Source organism: Schistocerca nitens, chromosome 6 (genome assembly GCF_023898315.1).
Source record: "Schistocerca nitens isolate TAMUIC-IGC-003100 chromosome 6, iqSchNite1.1, whole genome shotgun sequence".
Classification (NCBI taxonomy): Eukaryota; Metazoa; Arthropoda; class Insecta; order Orthoptera; family Acrididae; genus Schistocerca; species Schistocerca nitens.
Genome location: NC_064619.1, coordinates 336,696,154 through 336,714,545, shown reverse-complemented (window position 1 = coordinate 336,714,545; position 18,392 = coordinate 336,696,154). Strand labels below are relative to the sequence as shown.

The window sequence follows — 18,392 nt, the reverse complement described above, 5'->3', positions numbered from 1 at the left end:
TTGCGGTAACAATCCGTTCAATTTGCTTTCCATTCTGGTCTGTCATGTTTCAGTGCACATTAAATAGAAGACACAGGTGAGAAGCAAGTAAGATAGGGGTGTAGCCTATTCCCAGTGTTATTTAGTCTCTACATTGAGCAAACAGTAAAGGAAACCAAAGAAAATTTTTTGATGATGGTGATGCTTGGTTTGTGGGGGCTCAACTGTGTGGTAATCAACGGCTGTACAAAGTCCCAATTTTTATGCAGTCCAATTTAGCCACTGTCACGAATGATGATGATGATGATGATGATGAAATGATGAGGACAACACCAACACCCAGTCCCCAGGCAAAGAAAATCCCCAACCTGACCAGGAATTGAATCTGGGATCCCGGGATCCAGAGGCAGCAACACTAGCCACTAGACTACGAACTGTGGACAAGAAAAGCTTAGAGAATGGATTAAGGTTCAGGGAGAAGAAATATAAAAAACTTTGAGGTTTGCCAATGACATTGCAATTCTGTCAGAAACAGAAAAGGACTTTGAAGACCAGTTGAATGAAAGGAGAACGAAATGTAACAAAATGGGATGATACATAATGCAACAAGTGATACCTGCCCATTCCGGAGACCAAATACTAAGGCGCGATGTACAGGCTACATAAAGAATGTAAACTCAATGAGCACATATTGTAACCATGCTAATTGGCTGATGCTGCTTTGTTTGCATACTTTGAATGTAATAATGATGATTTGTAATTGAAATGTAATGAACTACAATATTTATCCAAAAGTATATAGAATGAACATAAACAAATTACTAAACTCGTACTTACAAAGTTCTTGCAGTGAAACCTAATTGTTATTTCTGTTCAGTTTAAAGAAAAGACCTAGGAAACACATTGGCGACAAAATATGACTTGTAGTTAAAATGTTATTTGATCTTTTAAATTTTGTATATTGTTGATCCACTTCTTTTTTACTATGTTAAATGTTTTACTTCGAACTATTTGTTATTCTGGAATGTATATCCTGTTTTATTAAGTCAGCTATTGTAACTCATTCATAAAAACTCTGTAACTTTTAACTGAAATCATCAAAATTAAAATCTTAAACAAGGTGAACTACTAAATTCTGATAAGGAGAGGCTGCAATAGCCAAACAGAGTCAGTCATTGTTCAGTATTTTCAAGCTCAGTGTGATGTCACCTGTGATGTGATACACAGATTTTCAAGAAAATATTTTGTTTTGGCTATATCATTTCTGTAGAAGTTGATCAACTATGAAAAAAACAGCCTGACTATCATGGTAAGTCAAGGATCTAATTTGCAGGTGGAGCAGACTGCAGCAAACAAATACCCTGATTTCTTCAAACATCAGGAATTGATCAAATATTGGACGACATTTGACAAAGTTCCTATTACACCATCAAATATCTAATGGTGTTATAGGGAGCTTATTCAAATGTCGTTCAATATTTGATCAAATCTAGGGCCTCGCTGTAGATTTGATCAAAGAAGTCGCTTGTCTTCTGTTCACTGCAATTTGGCGCTTTACCACATGGAGCGCTAGCATCGCTGCAGCATTCTGTTGTCTGTAGTGTTTTTATAAACATTGCCGGTAAATACAATTGGTGTGTGTCGACAACTACAAAATTAATAGAGATGTATGAAGCTAATGAGGTGCTGTACAACGTGAGGCACCCTGAATACAAAAATAGATTAAGAGGATTGGAGACCTGACCTGACCTAACCTAACCTAACTCTCTCCTGTACCAAGGAATCAGAGTGTTATAGTGAGCCTGTCTTCTGCAGATGTAGCAGTTATTAAGTGAATATTGTGCTTTGTGATATGAGGATACACTTCACTGAGCACATACAGAAATGTATGCTCATCCATTCTTAAGTAATTGATGTACGACTTGACGTCCTCCACGTAACAAGTTTTGTTGAATGATTTTATCGTGTCGTCGTAAAACCCATGGCTTCACCCAGGTATGTTTCCTTTTTTCCCCCTGCTTCTCTTCCACATGTGCACATAATGCAATTGTGGCACATGCAACTGTTGCGGTTAATAACAAGTTATTGTTGTCTGCCATCTTGAACTTTGACGAAAAATATGATGACAGTGTAATAATACCCTTAGCGCTACATCAGAGATCTTTGTCAAATATATTTGACGGAATATTTGATCACATCTTTGATCAAGTCTTTGACAAAGAAATTTGACAGTGTAATACTGGTCTTAGACAGGGGCAGGGGAGAGGTGGGCCTGGGAGGGGGCGAAGGGGGGGGGGGGGGAGAAGAAGTGGAAAACGAGAGAAATGAAAAGACTGGTTATGGTGGTGGAAATGATGGCTGTGTAGTGCTAGAATGGGAACAGGGAAGCAGCTGGATGGGTGAGGACAGTCAGTAACAAAGGTTGAGGCAATGCGGGTTATGGGAATGTAGGATGTATTGCAGGGAAAGTTTCCACCTGCGCAGTTCCGAAAATCTGGTGTCGATGAGAAGCATCCATACAGCACACGCTGTGAAGCAGTCATTGAAATAAAGGATATCATTCTCTCAGTGGGGGCACAGTAACTGGCCACAATGGGGTATCCTGGGTGGTTAGGTTTATGAACTTTAGGAAGCATGTAGAAGGTAGGAGTGCAGGGAATGGTACGGATGAGTAGAGAGATGGAATCTGGGGAGAGGTTCTGGGATCCTTTTGCATCACTATACTCAATGTCTGTCCTTCTTTCTCTACTTTCCTGTGTTTCTCTTGTCACCTTACAAACCTTACTGCCTGCTCTACTTATGAGCAACCATCTCGGCCCCGCACAATAGACAGCAACAAGACCACACTGACTGTTGGTACAGCATCTTGTGTGCCGCATTACACCCACCCATATAATTAATCCTATCCTATCAAATTGATCACTCTCCCTTCACCATTTCCTATATTTTTGCCCGTTAACTCCTGCACCTTTCCAGTGCCACATGATCCTGTATCTCATCCTATGAACCCCTCCCCAGCTCCCACACTTTATCCGTTCTATCCCAGTTTGCACCCATTAATTCCACCATGCAGTCACATCTACCATCCCCCTGCATCACGTTTATCCACCATCAGACCTGCTACCCACATATTTTTTTATTACTTATTCTTTACTTTGATCCTCGTGACTTCTCACAAATTTTAGTGAGTTTTCGCCTATTGCTATTGTTGAATCCATCAGGTTTCATCTTGTTTCCCCCTTTTGCATCCATTTCATCCTTGTCGTGAATTTTCACATGTATCTGGGTGTATTTTTACAAAATTTTTCGGAGGTTAGTCTACATTATTTATATAATTTTTCACATTTTTCCACCATTGTGGATCCTTGCTCCTTCCATCTGCATCAATACAGAAAAGTCTCCTTATCCTTAACCAGATCCCAGTTCCACATACTCTTCCTGCATTGATGCTTGGTTCATAGAGTCCCCCCAGTAGCCTTACCATCAAATTATCCATCTCTGGCTGCCACCCCTCCTTCTTCAATGACCTCCACCTGTTCAAATTCCGCCAATCCTTAGCCCTCACCAACATAGTTCTTCAAAACCATACCAACCAAGCCCAAACCTCCTTGCAGTACCTTCTCTCCATCCGCAAGATTCTTCTGCTATGCAATCCCAAATTACCGGAACCCATAACAAACAGTAAAACTCATGCTCTGCAGGAATTTGAGCAACATGCACGACACCACCTCAAAAAGCTCTCCATTCTGCTCACTTCCTGCTCCCACCTTGGGGTGCCACTGTCCACCACCACTACAAAAACCTCCAAACCTCCCTCACGTCCCTCATAGGTGACAAACCCTGTATCGCAGACCTACTACACTAACCCCAGTCCCCAAAACTCACTCCCATCACCACACAGAATCCAGAACCTAAACAGACCCACAACACAGTCATGAACCTTTCCTCCAGAAGCCTTAGCCCCACAGAAATATCAGTTCTTTCAAAAGGCTTCACCTTTTTCCACACTACCAAATTCAATCATGCCAGAATTTTTAGAGACCTTCTCTCCTTCCCCTGGTCCCTATAGTAGAAACACTTTTCTACCACCAACGCTACCAATCAGACTGAACCAAAGACCAATATTGAACCTTGCCTAACTCAGTTCACTCATCCATCCAACCGTGATCTACCCCCACTGCCCCCTAATCACCCCCTGTTAACTTTCCAGAACTTCTTAACCTGAAACCTTGCCTCACCACCATTCCCCAAATCCCTCAACATCCAAAGTGACCTTATATCCGCAGAAAGAACCACAGTCCACCATCTAAAACCTGATCCCAGCCTTACAAACCCACCTACGGACAAAGTCTCCACCACTGTTCTTTTGAACTGCAAGGATTACCTGGCGGAAGGACTCCACCAGCTGTCAGATACTTCAACTCACAAACCTTCCCACAGTGACTCCATTCCAGTAATCCAGCAGGATCTCCAGTCACTGCTCTAATTCTTAGCCCCATACCAGAACCTCTTCCTGGAGTCCATCTCTTTACTCACCCCTACCACTCCCCACACTCCTACCTTCTACATGCATCCTAAAGTCCATAAACCCAGGACACCCCATTATGGCCGGTTACTGTGCCCCCACTGAGAGTATCTCTGCTCTCATAGACCAACACCTTCAACATATTACCCAGAACCTTATCTCCTATATAAAAAGACACCAATCACTTCCTCCACTGGCTCTCCCCCCATTTCCTCTCTCTCTTTACCACACAGTGCCCTGCTCGTCACTATTGACGCCACCTCCCTTTACACTAACATTCCTTATACCCATGGCCTTCCACTATTGAACTCTGACTTTACCAACATGAAACAGATTCCAAAACAGCAAACTTCTTCCTAGTTGCCATGACCAACTATATCCTCACCCACAATTACTTCTCATTTGAAGGCATTACCTATAAATAAATCCAGGGTATGGATATGGGCACCTGCATGGCACCATCCTATGCCAACCTATTCGTGGGCCACCTAGAGGAATCCTTCCTAAAATCCCAGAATCCTAAACCCCTCACCTGCTTCAGATTCATCGATGACATCTTTGCTATCTGGATAGAAGTTGAGGACACCCTATCCACATCCCTCCAGAACCTCAACAACTTTTCCCCCATTTGCTTCACCTGGTCCTACTCAATCCAACAAGCCACCTTTGTCAATGTTGACCTCCACCTCAAAGATGGCTACTTTAGTACCTCAGTCCATATCAAACCTACTAACCACCAGCAATACCTCCACTTCGAAAGCTGCCACCCGTTCCATACCAAGAAGCCCATTCCATACAGCGTAGCCACCAGTAGCCGTCGCATCTGCAATGACGAACAGTCGCTCTCAAAATCTATCGAGGGTCTCACTGAAGCCTTCATAGACCGTAATTATCCTCCCAACCTTGTACAAAAACAAATCTCCTGTGCCTCATCTTTCCAGTCTCCCACCACCTCCCAAAGTCCCACTGTCCAGCCAGAGAGAAGCATTTCCCTTGTAACTCAGAATCACACCAGGACTGGAGCAGCTGAATTACATTCTCAACCGGGTTTCAGTTACCTCTTGTCATACGCTGAAATGAGAAATGTCCAGCCCACTATCTTTTCCACCCCTCCCACAGTGGTATTCCACCATCCACTGAACCTACACAATATACTCATCCATCCTTACATGACCCCTGCTCCCAATCCCTTATCTCATGGCTCATGCCCTTGTAGTAGACCTAGGTGCAAGACCTGTCCCATGCATCCTCCCACCACCACCTACTCCAGTCCGGTCACTAACATCACCTATCCCATCAAAGGCAGGGCTCCCTGTGAAACAAGTCACGTGGTCTACAAGCTAAGCTGCAACCACTGTGCTGAACTCTATGTGGGCATGACAACTAACAAGCTGTCTATCCGCATGAATGGCCACCAAAAGCTGTGGCCAAGAAACAAGTGGACAACTTTGTTGCTGAACATGATGCCAAACATGATATCCCTCATTTCAACAATTACTTTACACCCTATGCTATATGGATACTTCCCATTGACACCAGCTTTTCGGAATTGTGCAGGTGGGAACTTCCCTTCAATACATCCTACTTTCCCATAACCCTCCTGGTCTCAACTTTCATTAGTCACTGTCCTCACCCATCCAGCCTGTTACCTTCCAGCACTCACTACACAGCTGTCATTCCACCACCACACCCAGTCTTTTTATTTCTCTCCTTTTCCGCTTATTCTTGCCCCCTCCTGTCCCTACCTCTCCCCTGCCCCTGTCTAACCTGTAGCACTTCACTGTGCACCACCCCCACCACACTATACCTCCCCCTTGCCGCCCCAGCCTCCTCCTTACCCCCACCCAGTCACCACTCCCATCAGGCACTGGTGCTGCTGCTCGCAGTGTGGTTTCAGTTGCCTAAGACTGCAGTCGTGTGTGTGAGTCAGCTTTGCGTGAGTGTGTGACTGTGTACGTATGTGTGTCTATTGTTGACGAAGGCCTTAATGGCCAAAAGCTATAACTGTGAGAATCTTTTTGTTGTGCCTATTTGTGACTCAGTATCTCTGCTACATGGTGAGGAGCAACTTTCCTTCTCATAATATTGTTACATTCCATCTTGGAATTTCCATTGTTTGATTGTCCTCCAATTTCAGTAGAAAGAGCTGATGAAGAGCACTGACACTGATTCCCATTTGGATCTTATGAATTTTTGTTTCTTCAAAATATGGGTTATGAGATGATTATTCAGATATTGAAATAGCTTTGAGGGTATTTATAAGAATTTCAATACAGTTTCAGTAAAGTAAAGAGGATAAAGAACTACTTATGGTCATGTACAGGTGAAGTAGACTATCAAATTCAGCTATCTTGTTGACAGAAAGCAACACAGCAGCTAAATTTGGCTACAGTGACATCATCAATGAGTGAGCTGCAATCAACGCAAGGAAATTGAAAGTAAAATTATAAGAACACAATTTTTGGGAAGGAATGTGTTCTTAACACTCAATTACAGCCCTATTTATTTTATTTTCTCAGTAATGACTCATACACTGTTAGTAATTAAACACAAGCAAATGAAATCTGTCCTTTATCATATATCACGATTAAATTAATGTACAGTAATTGGAACAAATAATAAGACATTTAGTTCTTTTAGTAAGTTGATACAATTAGTGATTTATTTACAATAATGATACAGTTAATTTTTTGTGATAATGATACATTTAATTTTTTGTGTGCAAATATTTTTCACATATATAACCCATTTAAATAATTTCTTTTCAATAACACTTGATTTTTGTTTAACCTACCTTTCAAATTGGTAAATTTCCTTTGTATAAAGGCAGTTTTTCTGGGGGGAGAGCAGCTTCAGCAATTCTGACAGGGGCACAGAATCACCTCAATATGGCTCTGGCTATGGTTCCAAGCCAGTGGGCCCCAGACATTGTGTAGACAAGTGGACAGGAGGGCAAGGAAGGGAGATATACAGCAGGGTTTGATGGGGTGCAGAGAAAGGGGGATATGCATGATCTGGTCCATCCAGTGGGCCTGCCAGAGCTGGCCCTAAGCTAAGCTATGTTGAGGGGCAAGGTGGAGACAGCGAAACAGCTCGGTCATGTCACTTTGTCTGCAGTTTTAGGAGCCAGCAGTGCGGAGAGAGTACGGGCCATCTGACGCTGAGCCCTCAGCGATGAAAGGATGTGGAAGCAAATGCTGAGGGGAGGGATGAAAGATTGGTTGTAGCAGGGCCTGTCCACCTTCTGGCAGCTCAGAGTAACATTGTGTCTCTGCAACGGAGTAGTGGTAAATGGGTCTGATTATTACCTATGGTCTCTGTCACTCATACTACACCAAAATAATGTCATACACAAATTGTTTCATACAATACTGAAAAATACATGGAATAAAATTATATCACAAAATTTATGGTGAGGCTGGGCCCCTAAGAATGAGCCACGCCTGATTCAGTTTATTCCTGTACCAGTGGTGGGCAGAACCTTGAACTCCATATTGTTCAAGTTTTTTTAAAAACAATGTTTGGTTTGCCATACTGAATACTTCTGATTGATCCACAAATATGCCTCCTACTGGCTGCTTGTAATCTACTAGACTTGATTATTTGTCAAGAAACTCATAGTTTTTTGACAGTGGATTTGTATTTACAAAATCCAAATTGAGAGAATGGAATAATATTGTTCCTGTTTAGGAAGTTCTACAGTCTACCTACAGCAGCATTTCAAATACCTTGAAGAATGCACATAAACTTGTTATTGTCCTATAATTTTCTGAATCTACTTTCTAACTTTTTTTTAACAATGGTACAATGTTTTCTATCTTTAAAAAGTTAGCATATGTCTCCTCTTCAGATGATGTATTTTTATATCTGAGGGAGATTTACTGATACAAACAATGTGAATACTTTTCTATAAAAAAACAGAGTTATGTTTTGTCCAGCATACATAATTTTTTTTCCTTACAATATTTTCTATAGACGCTGTTTATCTGTCATGGTAGCTTTAAATTTTCTTAATTACATTGATGTCTTTCAAATAAAATGGTTATCTACATCTGTAGATTCAGAGTTATATCTACAGTATATTACTAATTACCACACAGCTTTACAAGGAACATTGCACATTGCTACTTGCCATGTTGCCAATCATTTTAAAGGAGTCTCTCTCTCTCTCTCTTTCTTTTTCCCCCCATTTCTTGCTTTATGTTAGATGGGAATTTGCTGAATATTTTCTTACAAGAGTAGATGTATGGTATATTGGTATATGGGATGCAAATTGTTTATGTACAAGAACAACAGAGACAGCAGTTCAGCTGTGATTATTTCAGTGTTATCTTCCTTGTGCCAGTTTTAAATACAACACAGTAAATCAGTCATCAGTTTCATACCATATGGTCTGTCTAACTTCTGGTCCTTGTATGTTTCTTGGAGGCATGCCATGATACAACTACTGCTCTAGCAGAGCTCTGATAAGAGACACAGCTTTGTTTTTATTATACTTTGCATATTAATTACAGTCAGTACCAGTAACCTTCCAATATTGTTAAAATTGATTCCACGAACCACCACCATGATTTTCTGATTGTGTTAGTGATTAAGAAAAACCATTAGTTACCAGTACTTAGATAATAAAAGCTCATGCTGGACAGCTGTAAACTGCATTTTGTTGCTACAGCAAACTCAAAAGCTTATTTCTTGTACCCAGTTTGAAATCCATGTTGATAACTAACAAGGGAAACTTCCCATTACACCTCCCTCAAATTTAGTGATAAGATGGCTCATTTGACAGCCCATCAAAAACTGAACACAAATCAAGCATGGAAACAAGAAGAAGATGTACTGAATTGCTGCAAAAGGAAAAAAAAAGCAAAATAGAAACAACGAACTGTCGAAGACCAAGAAGTGCAATATGGAGCAGCCTGAAAGAGCAGTATCATCATGGCCAAGTGGTCACGATGCTAGACTGCTATGTAGGTGACTCTGATTCAATCCTCCTTCATGCTATTTATTATTATTGTTATTTTTTCGCTGTTCTAAGTATTCAAATTTGTGTCTGTGTAGTAGTGTAATGTCCATTTGCAACAGTGAGGTGTGAGGAAAGGACCTATAATGACAGTTGATTCTGCTCAACTACTCTATCAGCAGTTGAAAGGAAGTGGTTTTTGAATGGGAACCGCAAATGTTTGATGACAAGGTGACAAGTCAACCAAATCCTCCATTGGAAAAAACGTCTGGTATGTCATACACAGCATTAGTGACAGTATGTGTGTCATATGGTAGGTATTTCTTACTGACACACCTGTTTTTGTACATCTAGTAAGTGAGTGAGATATGCCACTTTGTCTGATTTAGGTGTTTGTATGAATGTGAATGTGTTCCCTCCCAATGAAATGTTGAAAACATAATAGATACACCAAAAAGTTTTGCATCACCTCAGTTCCAAGAGTTCTGGAACCTGTAAATAAAATTGGAATAGAGATCAACATAAACATCATTTCCGCCATTTTTATTGCTCATGTAAACCACACACTGCATGTTGTACCACCACACCACCATACACTGAGACCTTCAGAGGTGGTGGTCCAGATTGCTGTACACACAGGTACCCCTAATACCCAGTAGCACATCATCTTGCATTGATGCACACCTGTATTTGTCATGGCATACAATCCACAAGTTTGTCAAGGCACTGTTGGTCCAGATTGTCCCACTCCTCAATGGCACTTCAGCGTAGATCCCTCAGAGTGGTTGGTGGGTCACGTCATCCATAAACAGCCTTTTACGATCTATCCCAGGTATGTTCGATAGGGTTCATGTCTGGAAAACATGCTGGCCACTCTAGTTGAGTGATGTCATTATCCTGAAGGAAGTCATTCACAAGATGTGCATGATGGGGGCACAAATTTTCATCCATAAAGACGAATGCCTCACCAATATGCTGCCGATATGGTTGCACTATCGGTCAGAGGGTGGTATTCACGTATTGTACAGCCATTACAGGACCTTCCATGACCATCAGCGGCATATGTTGGCCCCCACATAATGCCACCCCAAAACAGCAGGGAACCTCCACCTTGCTGCACTTGCTGAACAGTGTGTCTAAGGTGTTCAGCCTGACAGGGTTGCCTCCAAACACGTCTCTGACGATTGTATGGTTGAAGGCATTTGTGACACTCATTGGTGAAGAGAACATGATGGCAATCCCGAGTGGTCCATTTGGTATGTTGTTGGGGCCATCTGTACCGTGCTGTAGGGTGTTGTGGTTGCAAAGATGGACCTCGCCATGGATGTCAGGAATGAAGCTGTGCAGCATGCAGTCTACTGCGCACAGTTTGAGTGATAACATGACGTCCTGTGGCTGCACAAAAAGCATTATTCAACATGGTGGTGTTGCTGTCAGTGTTCCTCCGAGCCATAATCCGTAGGTAGCAGTCATCCACTGCAGTAGTAGCCCTTGGGCGGCCTGAGCGAGGCATGTCATCGACAGTTCCTGTCTCTCTGTATCTCCTCCATGTCCGAACAACATTGCTTTGGTTCACTCCAAGACGCCTGGACACTTCCCTTGTGGAGATCCCTTCCTGGCACAAAGTAACAATGCGGACGTGATCGAACTGTGGTGTTGACTGTCTAGGCAAGGTTGAACTACAGACAACATGAGTCGTGTACTTTCATCCTGGTGGAATGACTGAAACTGATGGGCTGTCGGACCCCCTCCATCTAATACGCGCTGCTCCTGCATGGTTGTTTACATCTTTGGGCAGGTTTACTGACATCACTGAATAGCCAAAGGGACTGTCTCTGTGATACAATATCCACAGTCAACGTCTACCTTCAGGAGTTCTAAGAACTGGGGTGATGCAAAACCTTTTTTTATGTGTGTAGTTTGTCACGTAAGCTGCAATGAAAGAACATAGCAGTTTCACAACCACACAGTTTCTCTGTGCTCTGTCAAAACATATGTTTTTGAAGTTTTGTTCCATTTTGGAAGTTCTGACTCTTGAATTCCTTTGTTGTCACATACTTTACACCCATCTATTTGTTGTTTTCATTTCTGTGAGATGTCTATGTGGTGTTTCACCTGTTCGCACTATTCATCACATTTACTTGCAACAGCAACATATTCTAACCACATGACTTATCTATAACCAGTGTATAGGATGACAACTACCAAGACCACAGAAAGTGAACAAACATTTCAAATAACCAGATGAACGGTTAATAATGTTGTGGAAAAAAAAGTAAATGGCCATGAGGGAATTTAGAACATGGCTCGCCTGTTTGGCAGGTGTTTCCAACACCATGACCACTTGCCTGTGACATCATTGCTATTTGACACTGCTCTTTATTGTACTTCTTGTTCTCGGAATATTCACTGTTTCTATTTTGATGTGTTTTTTCTTAGTTCAGTACACCTTCTTCCCGTCTTCATGCTTGATCTGTGTTCAGTTTTTGATGGGTTATTCACTGAGCCATCTTACTACAAAATCTGGGGGTTGAGGCGGGCAGGGGGGGGGGAGGGGGGGGGGAGTTTCCCTTGTAAGCAGTGGTTTGTGGTCATTTTATTTGACAACTTGCTGTTTCATTAATTTCTCAAGTACTTTGCAAGAAGGCTGAGAGGAGTGATGTGGGTCGGGAGTTTTCAACTACATCCCTATCACTGCTTTTAAATAATGATCTCATCTTATGAATTTTTAAGCTGGATTTTGGATTTTGCAAATTTTGGTATTCTATTTATTTTTTAAAAATTTTTGACCGTGTAAGTTTCTTTTTCAGTGGTTTTAAGGAATCTCTGTCCACTAAAACTGATCAGTACTCAACTCCTAGCATTCTTGGTTCAATACCAGCAAGCTGACTTGTAATGTGAAAGAAACAAACTATACAGGGTGTTACAAAAAGGTATGGCCAAACTTTCAGGAAACATTCCTCACACACAAATAAAGAAAAGATGTTATGTGGACATGTGTCCGGAAACACTTAATTTCCATGTTAGAGCTCATTTTAGTTTTGTCAGTATGTACTTAAGCGGACCAATTCCATAGCCTCCACACTCTCCTGACCTCAACCCTCTTGACTTTCATTTATGGGGGCATTTGAAAGCTCTCGTCTACGCAACCCCAGTACCAAATGTAGAGACTCTTCATGCTCGTGGACGGCTGTTATACAATATGCCATTCTGCAGGGCTGCATCAGCACATCAGGGATTCCATGCGACGGAGGGTGGATGCATGTATCCTCGCTAACGGAGGACATTTTGAATATTTCCTGTAACAAAGTGTTTGAAGTCACGCTGGTACGTTCCGTTGCTGTGTGTTTCCATTCCATGAGTAATGTGATTTGAAGAGAAGTAATAAAATGAGCTCTAACATGGAAAGTAAGCGTTTTGGGACACATGTCCACATAACATATTTTCTTTCTTTGTGTATGAGGAATGTTTCCTGAAAGTTTGGCCGTACCTTTTTGTAACACCCTGTATACAATTTGAGAAGACAAATAAAAACGAAGATCTCCATCTGGTACTGGGCAGAAATGAGTTAGAAAGGGTATGATGTACAAAACTTGTAGGAATGCATATTGACCAAGGCTTAAACTGGAAAACCACATAACGTATCTCTTCGAGAGACTCAGTTCTGCATGTTTTTCTCTGATAATTATTTCTAAAGGTTGCTCCTCAGATGGTGCTAGAATGACTAATTTTGATTACTTCCAGTCCCCCATAGCTTATGGAATAGTTTTCTGTGGTGAAATTAAGTCAGTGAAATGAAATTTTTATGATACAGAAAAGATCTATTTGAATCTTGTCATACGACTTAGCTAGGGCCTTAGGCAAGCCCCTATTTAAATAGTTGTGTTTGCTTACTCTAGCTTCCTTGTACACGTACAAGCTTGTGTTGATGACAAGAGCTAGAGTTGGTGACCTGCAAACCTACTTCGATTATCACAGTTATAACATTCACAACTGTGAGTCCATTCATACAGAACAAGTTAGAAAACCCATATTCAAAGACATGTAAGCCACTTTGATGTCATTCTTTATAAAGAGATTGGAGATGGTAACACTTTTTTGAACAGACTTAGGAGGGAGGAGAAGGAAGATATTGGTGTTTAATGTCCTGTCGACAACAAGGTCATTAGAGACGGAGCACTAGCTAGGATTACGGAAGGATGGGGAAGGAAGTCAGCCATGCCCTTTCAAAGGAACCACCCCAGCATTTGCCTGGAGTGATCTAGGGAAATCACGGAAAACCTTACTCAGGATGGCCGGACGCGGGATTGAACCATCGTCCTCCCGAATGCGAGTCCAGTGTGCTAACCACTGCATCACCTCGCTCGGTGGGACAGACTTAAAATCATGTCTTGTTGATAGATGTTTCTACAGTTTGAATGAATATATTAACTTATGGGATTATTAGGCCCTCTTTTTTTTTTGGTGAGTTCTTTTGATTCTGAATTGTGAACAGTTTATGTTCCACAGGGACTACAGCATAGTATAAGTCAGCAAATGGCATATTTATATTGAGTGTCCAGTCTCTCTGATGTGTTATATTAATTTTTATTTCTTCCATTTCACTACAGATCTGTTTTGGCTAAATAGCCATTATCGAGTTACATATATATTGTCCAGATGGATTGATATATGTGTAACACAGTTGTCAACTGTATTTTAACTGCTGTTCTCTATTTACTGAATTAAGGCAGTAAGTAATTTGTTATGGCAGCAATTTGACAGTTCTGCAGCTACAGTGTCATATGTTTATGAAGTACCAGTACTGTTATACAGATGATATATCTGATCTACAGATAACAGTGCTTATACTTCATAAAGATATGACTCGTAGCTGCAGAACTGTCAAATTACTGTCATAACAAAATAATTACACCCTTAATTCAAATAACATACAATGACAGTTAAAATACAGTTGCCAATGATGTTATGTGTACATAGAGAATATTCAATATTAGCAATTTAGCCGAAACAGATCGGTAGTGAAGGGGAAGAAAGAAAAATTAATATCACATGGCAGTGAGTGTGGACACTCCTTACAGAAATCTTTTGAATCTGTTAACTGATGTGCTATCTATGCTGTGTTTGTCTTTGCAAAGAATGTTTCTGTTTTTGGTTGCCTGTTTCAAATGCAATGAAATACACCTCTGCTGAGAAAGGATATGATGTTACCCTAATTGTTATATGTATTGTACTTTTCAGCACTGCTACTTTGTTAATTATTTTACGTGTATATATTATTTCTTTAATGTTTCTGACATATCTTATACTGTTGTACGAAATAGTTTTTGGACCAATAAATACATAAATAAGTTTCTGAAGATCTTTTCGTTTTGTCGTTACAACTACCGGCGTGTTTTACTCACCAGACGTGTTTCCCTTTATTCAAGAATCAAGAATTTTATTCACCATAGATCATTCAATGATATTGGCTTCGTCATACAGGATATACTAGTACATACAGAATAATAAAATAAACAAGTGTCAGTACATTATAGAATGCATGGCAGAGTACCAAATTACACCAGGATAGTTTCTAAAAGTTAATGCAATAAGCTATACTATAATCTAATACAATATACTATTGTATTGTTATTAAGGTAAAGCATCAACCTGGGTCTGTAATGAAAAATATTTAGGTACAACTTTATTTTCTTTTAAGATCGAAAAACAGCTCTTTTTACAATTTGTTGGTTTTTCGATCTTAAAAACAAATCAAACTGTACATTTCCTTGACTACATACCACTGATAATGCTTTGCCACAATGAAGCGAAACGTCTCTGTTGAAAAAAAAAAAAAACTCGCATTATCCTGTAGCTGTAACGGTAGAATTAAAATATCTTCACGAACTATAAAGCACTTACGGACAATTTGGCCACACAAATAAAGAAAATAAATACGTATATGTATCGTAAACAAAATATGGGACATAAAATGTGTTTACCTGTTAGTTTTACAACTTGCAAATAGATGGTGAGTCAGGAGGAAAGCTACATCCTTTGAGGAATGATGGTATTAGTGATTCTGAACAAAAAACTTTATACAGATAAGCCCTATTCCTCATGGTTTCTGAGGCAGAACAATTTACTGTCACTTTTGTAAGTTTTTCTTGAACAACTGGAAAACCGCACCTTCCAGCGAAACGTACCGCAGTACAAAATTAAACTACATCAAATTACCTAAAAAAAGTTTTCTCTAGGACTAATAATTTGCGTGATAATTTTGAAAATCTTATGACACGCAAGGGCTGCAGCTTAGGTAGTTTTTGTGGGCCAATTTGAGATAGTTCCACTACTTGTAATAGACCTCAAGTCTCGACTTATCTATTCTATTGTGGTACGATGTAAGCAATGACAATGTTTGAATTACACAGGAAATAAATAATAATGTACATTAAATGTATTCTATCGCGGAAACCATTCGGTATAAGACATATGTCTTTTTGTACAGAATCACTATCACCCCTCAAAGCATGTCCCTTTCCTCCTGACTCATCCTGTCTATGTTATTTAAATTTTTTTATAATAAATTTGATAGGTAAACTACATCTGATAACGTGCTTCCTAATTTGATTGACTTTATGGCTAGGGCTCTTACACATAATGTTCACTACGCTATTTTGCAAAGCGCTTCCTTAATGTTTGTTGTGGTAGTTTCTTGTAGCGGTAGTAGTAATCGATATTGTTCAAAAATTATCTTTGAAAATTAGAACGTCCTGTGTTACGAGATCTTTGATACAATCATTGGCGAAAGTGGAGAGTGGGAGAACAGGGCGAAGGTTACGTTTGGCAGTAGACGTCGATCAGTCTGACTGGGTGTTTGTGTGTGTGCAGTGAAGGTGAGAAGGTTAAGTTAATAATTGCGAGTGTAACATCAGAAATCAAAAGTCGTCAGCTATGAAGATCTGGACATCGGAACACACATTCAAGTAAGTTAAAGTGTTGGTGTGGAGTGTAAACAGGTGGTAAGAGTTACTCTGTATTGAGTCTTGTATTTTTAATTCTAGTCATCCGTGGGAAACTGTAGCCCAGGCAGCATGGAGGAAATACCCAAATCCAATGAACCCAGCCGTTATTGGTACAGATGTGATTGAAAGGAAAGTGGTTGATGGGATACTGCACACACATCGGCTGGTTAGCTCCAAGTGGGGGTTTCCGAAGTGGGCTCAATCGGTAAGCAATGTTCTTAAGCAGATTTTCCGTGCCTATCTGTTGCCTTTGAATAATAGCTCGGTTACTGAATCGCGTTCGTAACTTATTACAAGTGTCGTTCCAAGTTATTCAAACATAGTATATTTGATAGCAAATGCTTACTCAATGGTTTTACGGAGTTGCAATAAAGTGAAATTCCGGGAGAAATACTGTATATGCAGCCCAAAACATGCTGTTTGTAAACAGTAATAGCTACCATATGGTGATATGTAGAAACTAACATCCCCATAATCTTGCAGTGATTTGTGGCTCGGTGTAATTGATTCACATGATCAGTTTCTTGAAATACTGATTTTTAAAATCAAGTCGTAAGATATTTGTTAAACACGGTGCCGCATGTGTTAAAAAAATTCGCAAAGGGAAACAGCATGTAAATTATACTTTTGGTGTGATGCATCTGCAATCATAATTGGGTTGTATTTGTGATTAGATTAGATGTGTATTTCATGAAAAAATTAAATGGGGTAAGTTGTACAATGGGAAGTAAAATCTCCCATCCATTTCATGGTGGGCTGCACATTATAGCTGTGGATGTAGCATTATGTACTGCATTGAGCAGCAAGAAGTAAATTTATTGCTTATGAATGTGGTTGCACTGTGAGTTGAGCCTCAAGACTGAGGGTGAGCCATCAGAATTATTAACAACTTAAGTGATTGACCCAAGTTGTAACCCAAGACATTTTATAAGAAATAGTTTGGACTCTGTGTTTCAGTTGATAATTATTATTACTGAAACTTTATTTTCCAAGGTCAGTCATTATCGTAAATGAGCAAAGAGCTTACTTTATTTTTTCTAGTTTAATGTATGACTGTTCCCTTGGTAAAAATTTATGCTGTGGTACATGTATTGTGGTTTTTGAGGTGGTTGCTTTTTTGCTGCTATATAGATTCGGCATGGAAATAAACATGATTTTCTTCTGTATTGTAAATATTCTTCTAATACTGCAAAGAGGAGCTAACCTATTGTTTTGTACTACGAACGAAGGCTTCTTCCCGATTCTTCCACTGATGGAAAAATTCAAGAAAGAATGCTTTGTTTCTAATGAACTAATTGTTAGTGTAACTTCATATTCAGTTAGTGTGGAAGCAGCATGTAATGAGCTCAAACTATTCAGAAATGTTATCTGGAAATGGTGATACTGCAGGATATTAAGTCTTGAAGTTACTAGCTCAGCTTTTTCCTCATTTGTGCAACACTTCCACCTGTCAGATACAATCAGCATTTAATCGTGTTGCCTTTTGTATATTCTTGATATCCCAACTTTAGGAGTAGTATAGTCTATAAACCGAAGTGTATTCTTTTGAAAACTTGGATTAAAATTCCTTCTTGATGGACGATGAGTGGGAAAGGCAGCCGCTATCCAATCTCAGTTCTTTGGTGAGTGCTGCATGCTGATTGTGTTGATTGTTTTATACCTTGTTGTTGTACATGCAGTTCCTTGTGTTGTGTGGCTAGCCACATGCTGGCAAGACTGCCCTTTGCCATTGCATTCTGTCAGTCACAAAGTAATTTTAATCAGACTGTAAGCATACTGCTGCTTATCCGTAGTGGCTCCATTTCATATTTCGAAGAAATTGTATGGGACTTTACATTTTTCAGTGTTTAGTACAAGTTATTAGTATTAAAGATTTATGAAAGTCTGAGTGTTAGCCCAAGTTTTGGTGGATATGTCGTTC

At 40.1% G+C, this 18,392-nt stretch overlaps 1 protein-coding gene across 1 annotated transcript in view; it reads left to right on the top strand.

The window, feature by feature from the left end:
• Nucleotides 1-16,262: 16,262 nt before the first annotated feature.
• The window catches only part of LOC126262291 (protein slowmo), a 33,901-nt gene continuing 31,771 nt past the window's right edge, over nucleotides 16,263-18,392 (top strand). The window contains exons 1-2 of the mRNA XM_049958815.1: nucleotides 16,263-16,432; nucleotides 16,511-16,676. Of these exons, the coding sequence (XP_049814772.1) occupies nucleotides 16,401-16,432; nucleotides 16,511-16,676 (198 nt within the window). The 5' untranslated portion in view covers nucleotides 16,263-16,400. The remainder of the gene's footprint in view (nucleotides 16,433-16,510; nucleotides 16,677-18,392) is intronic.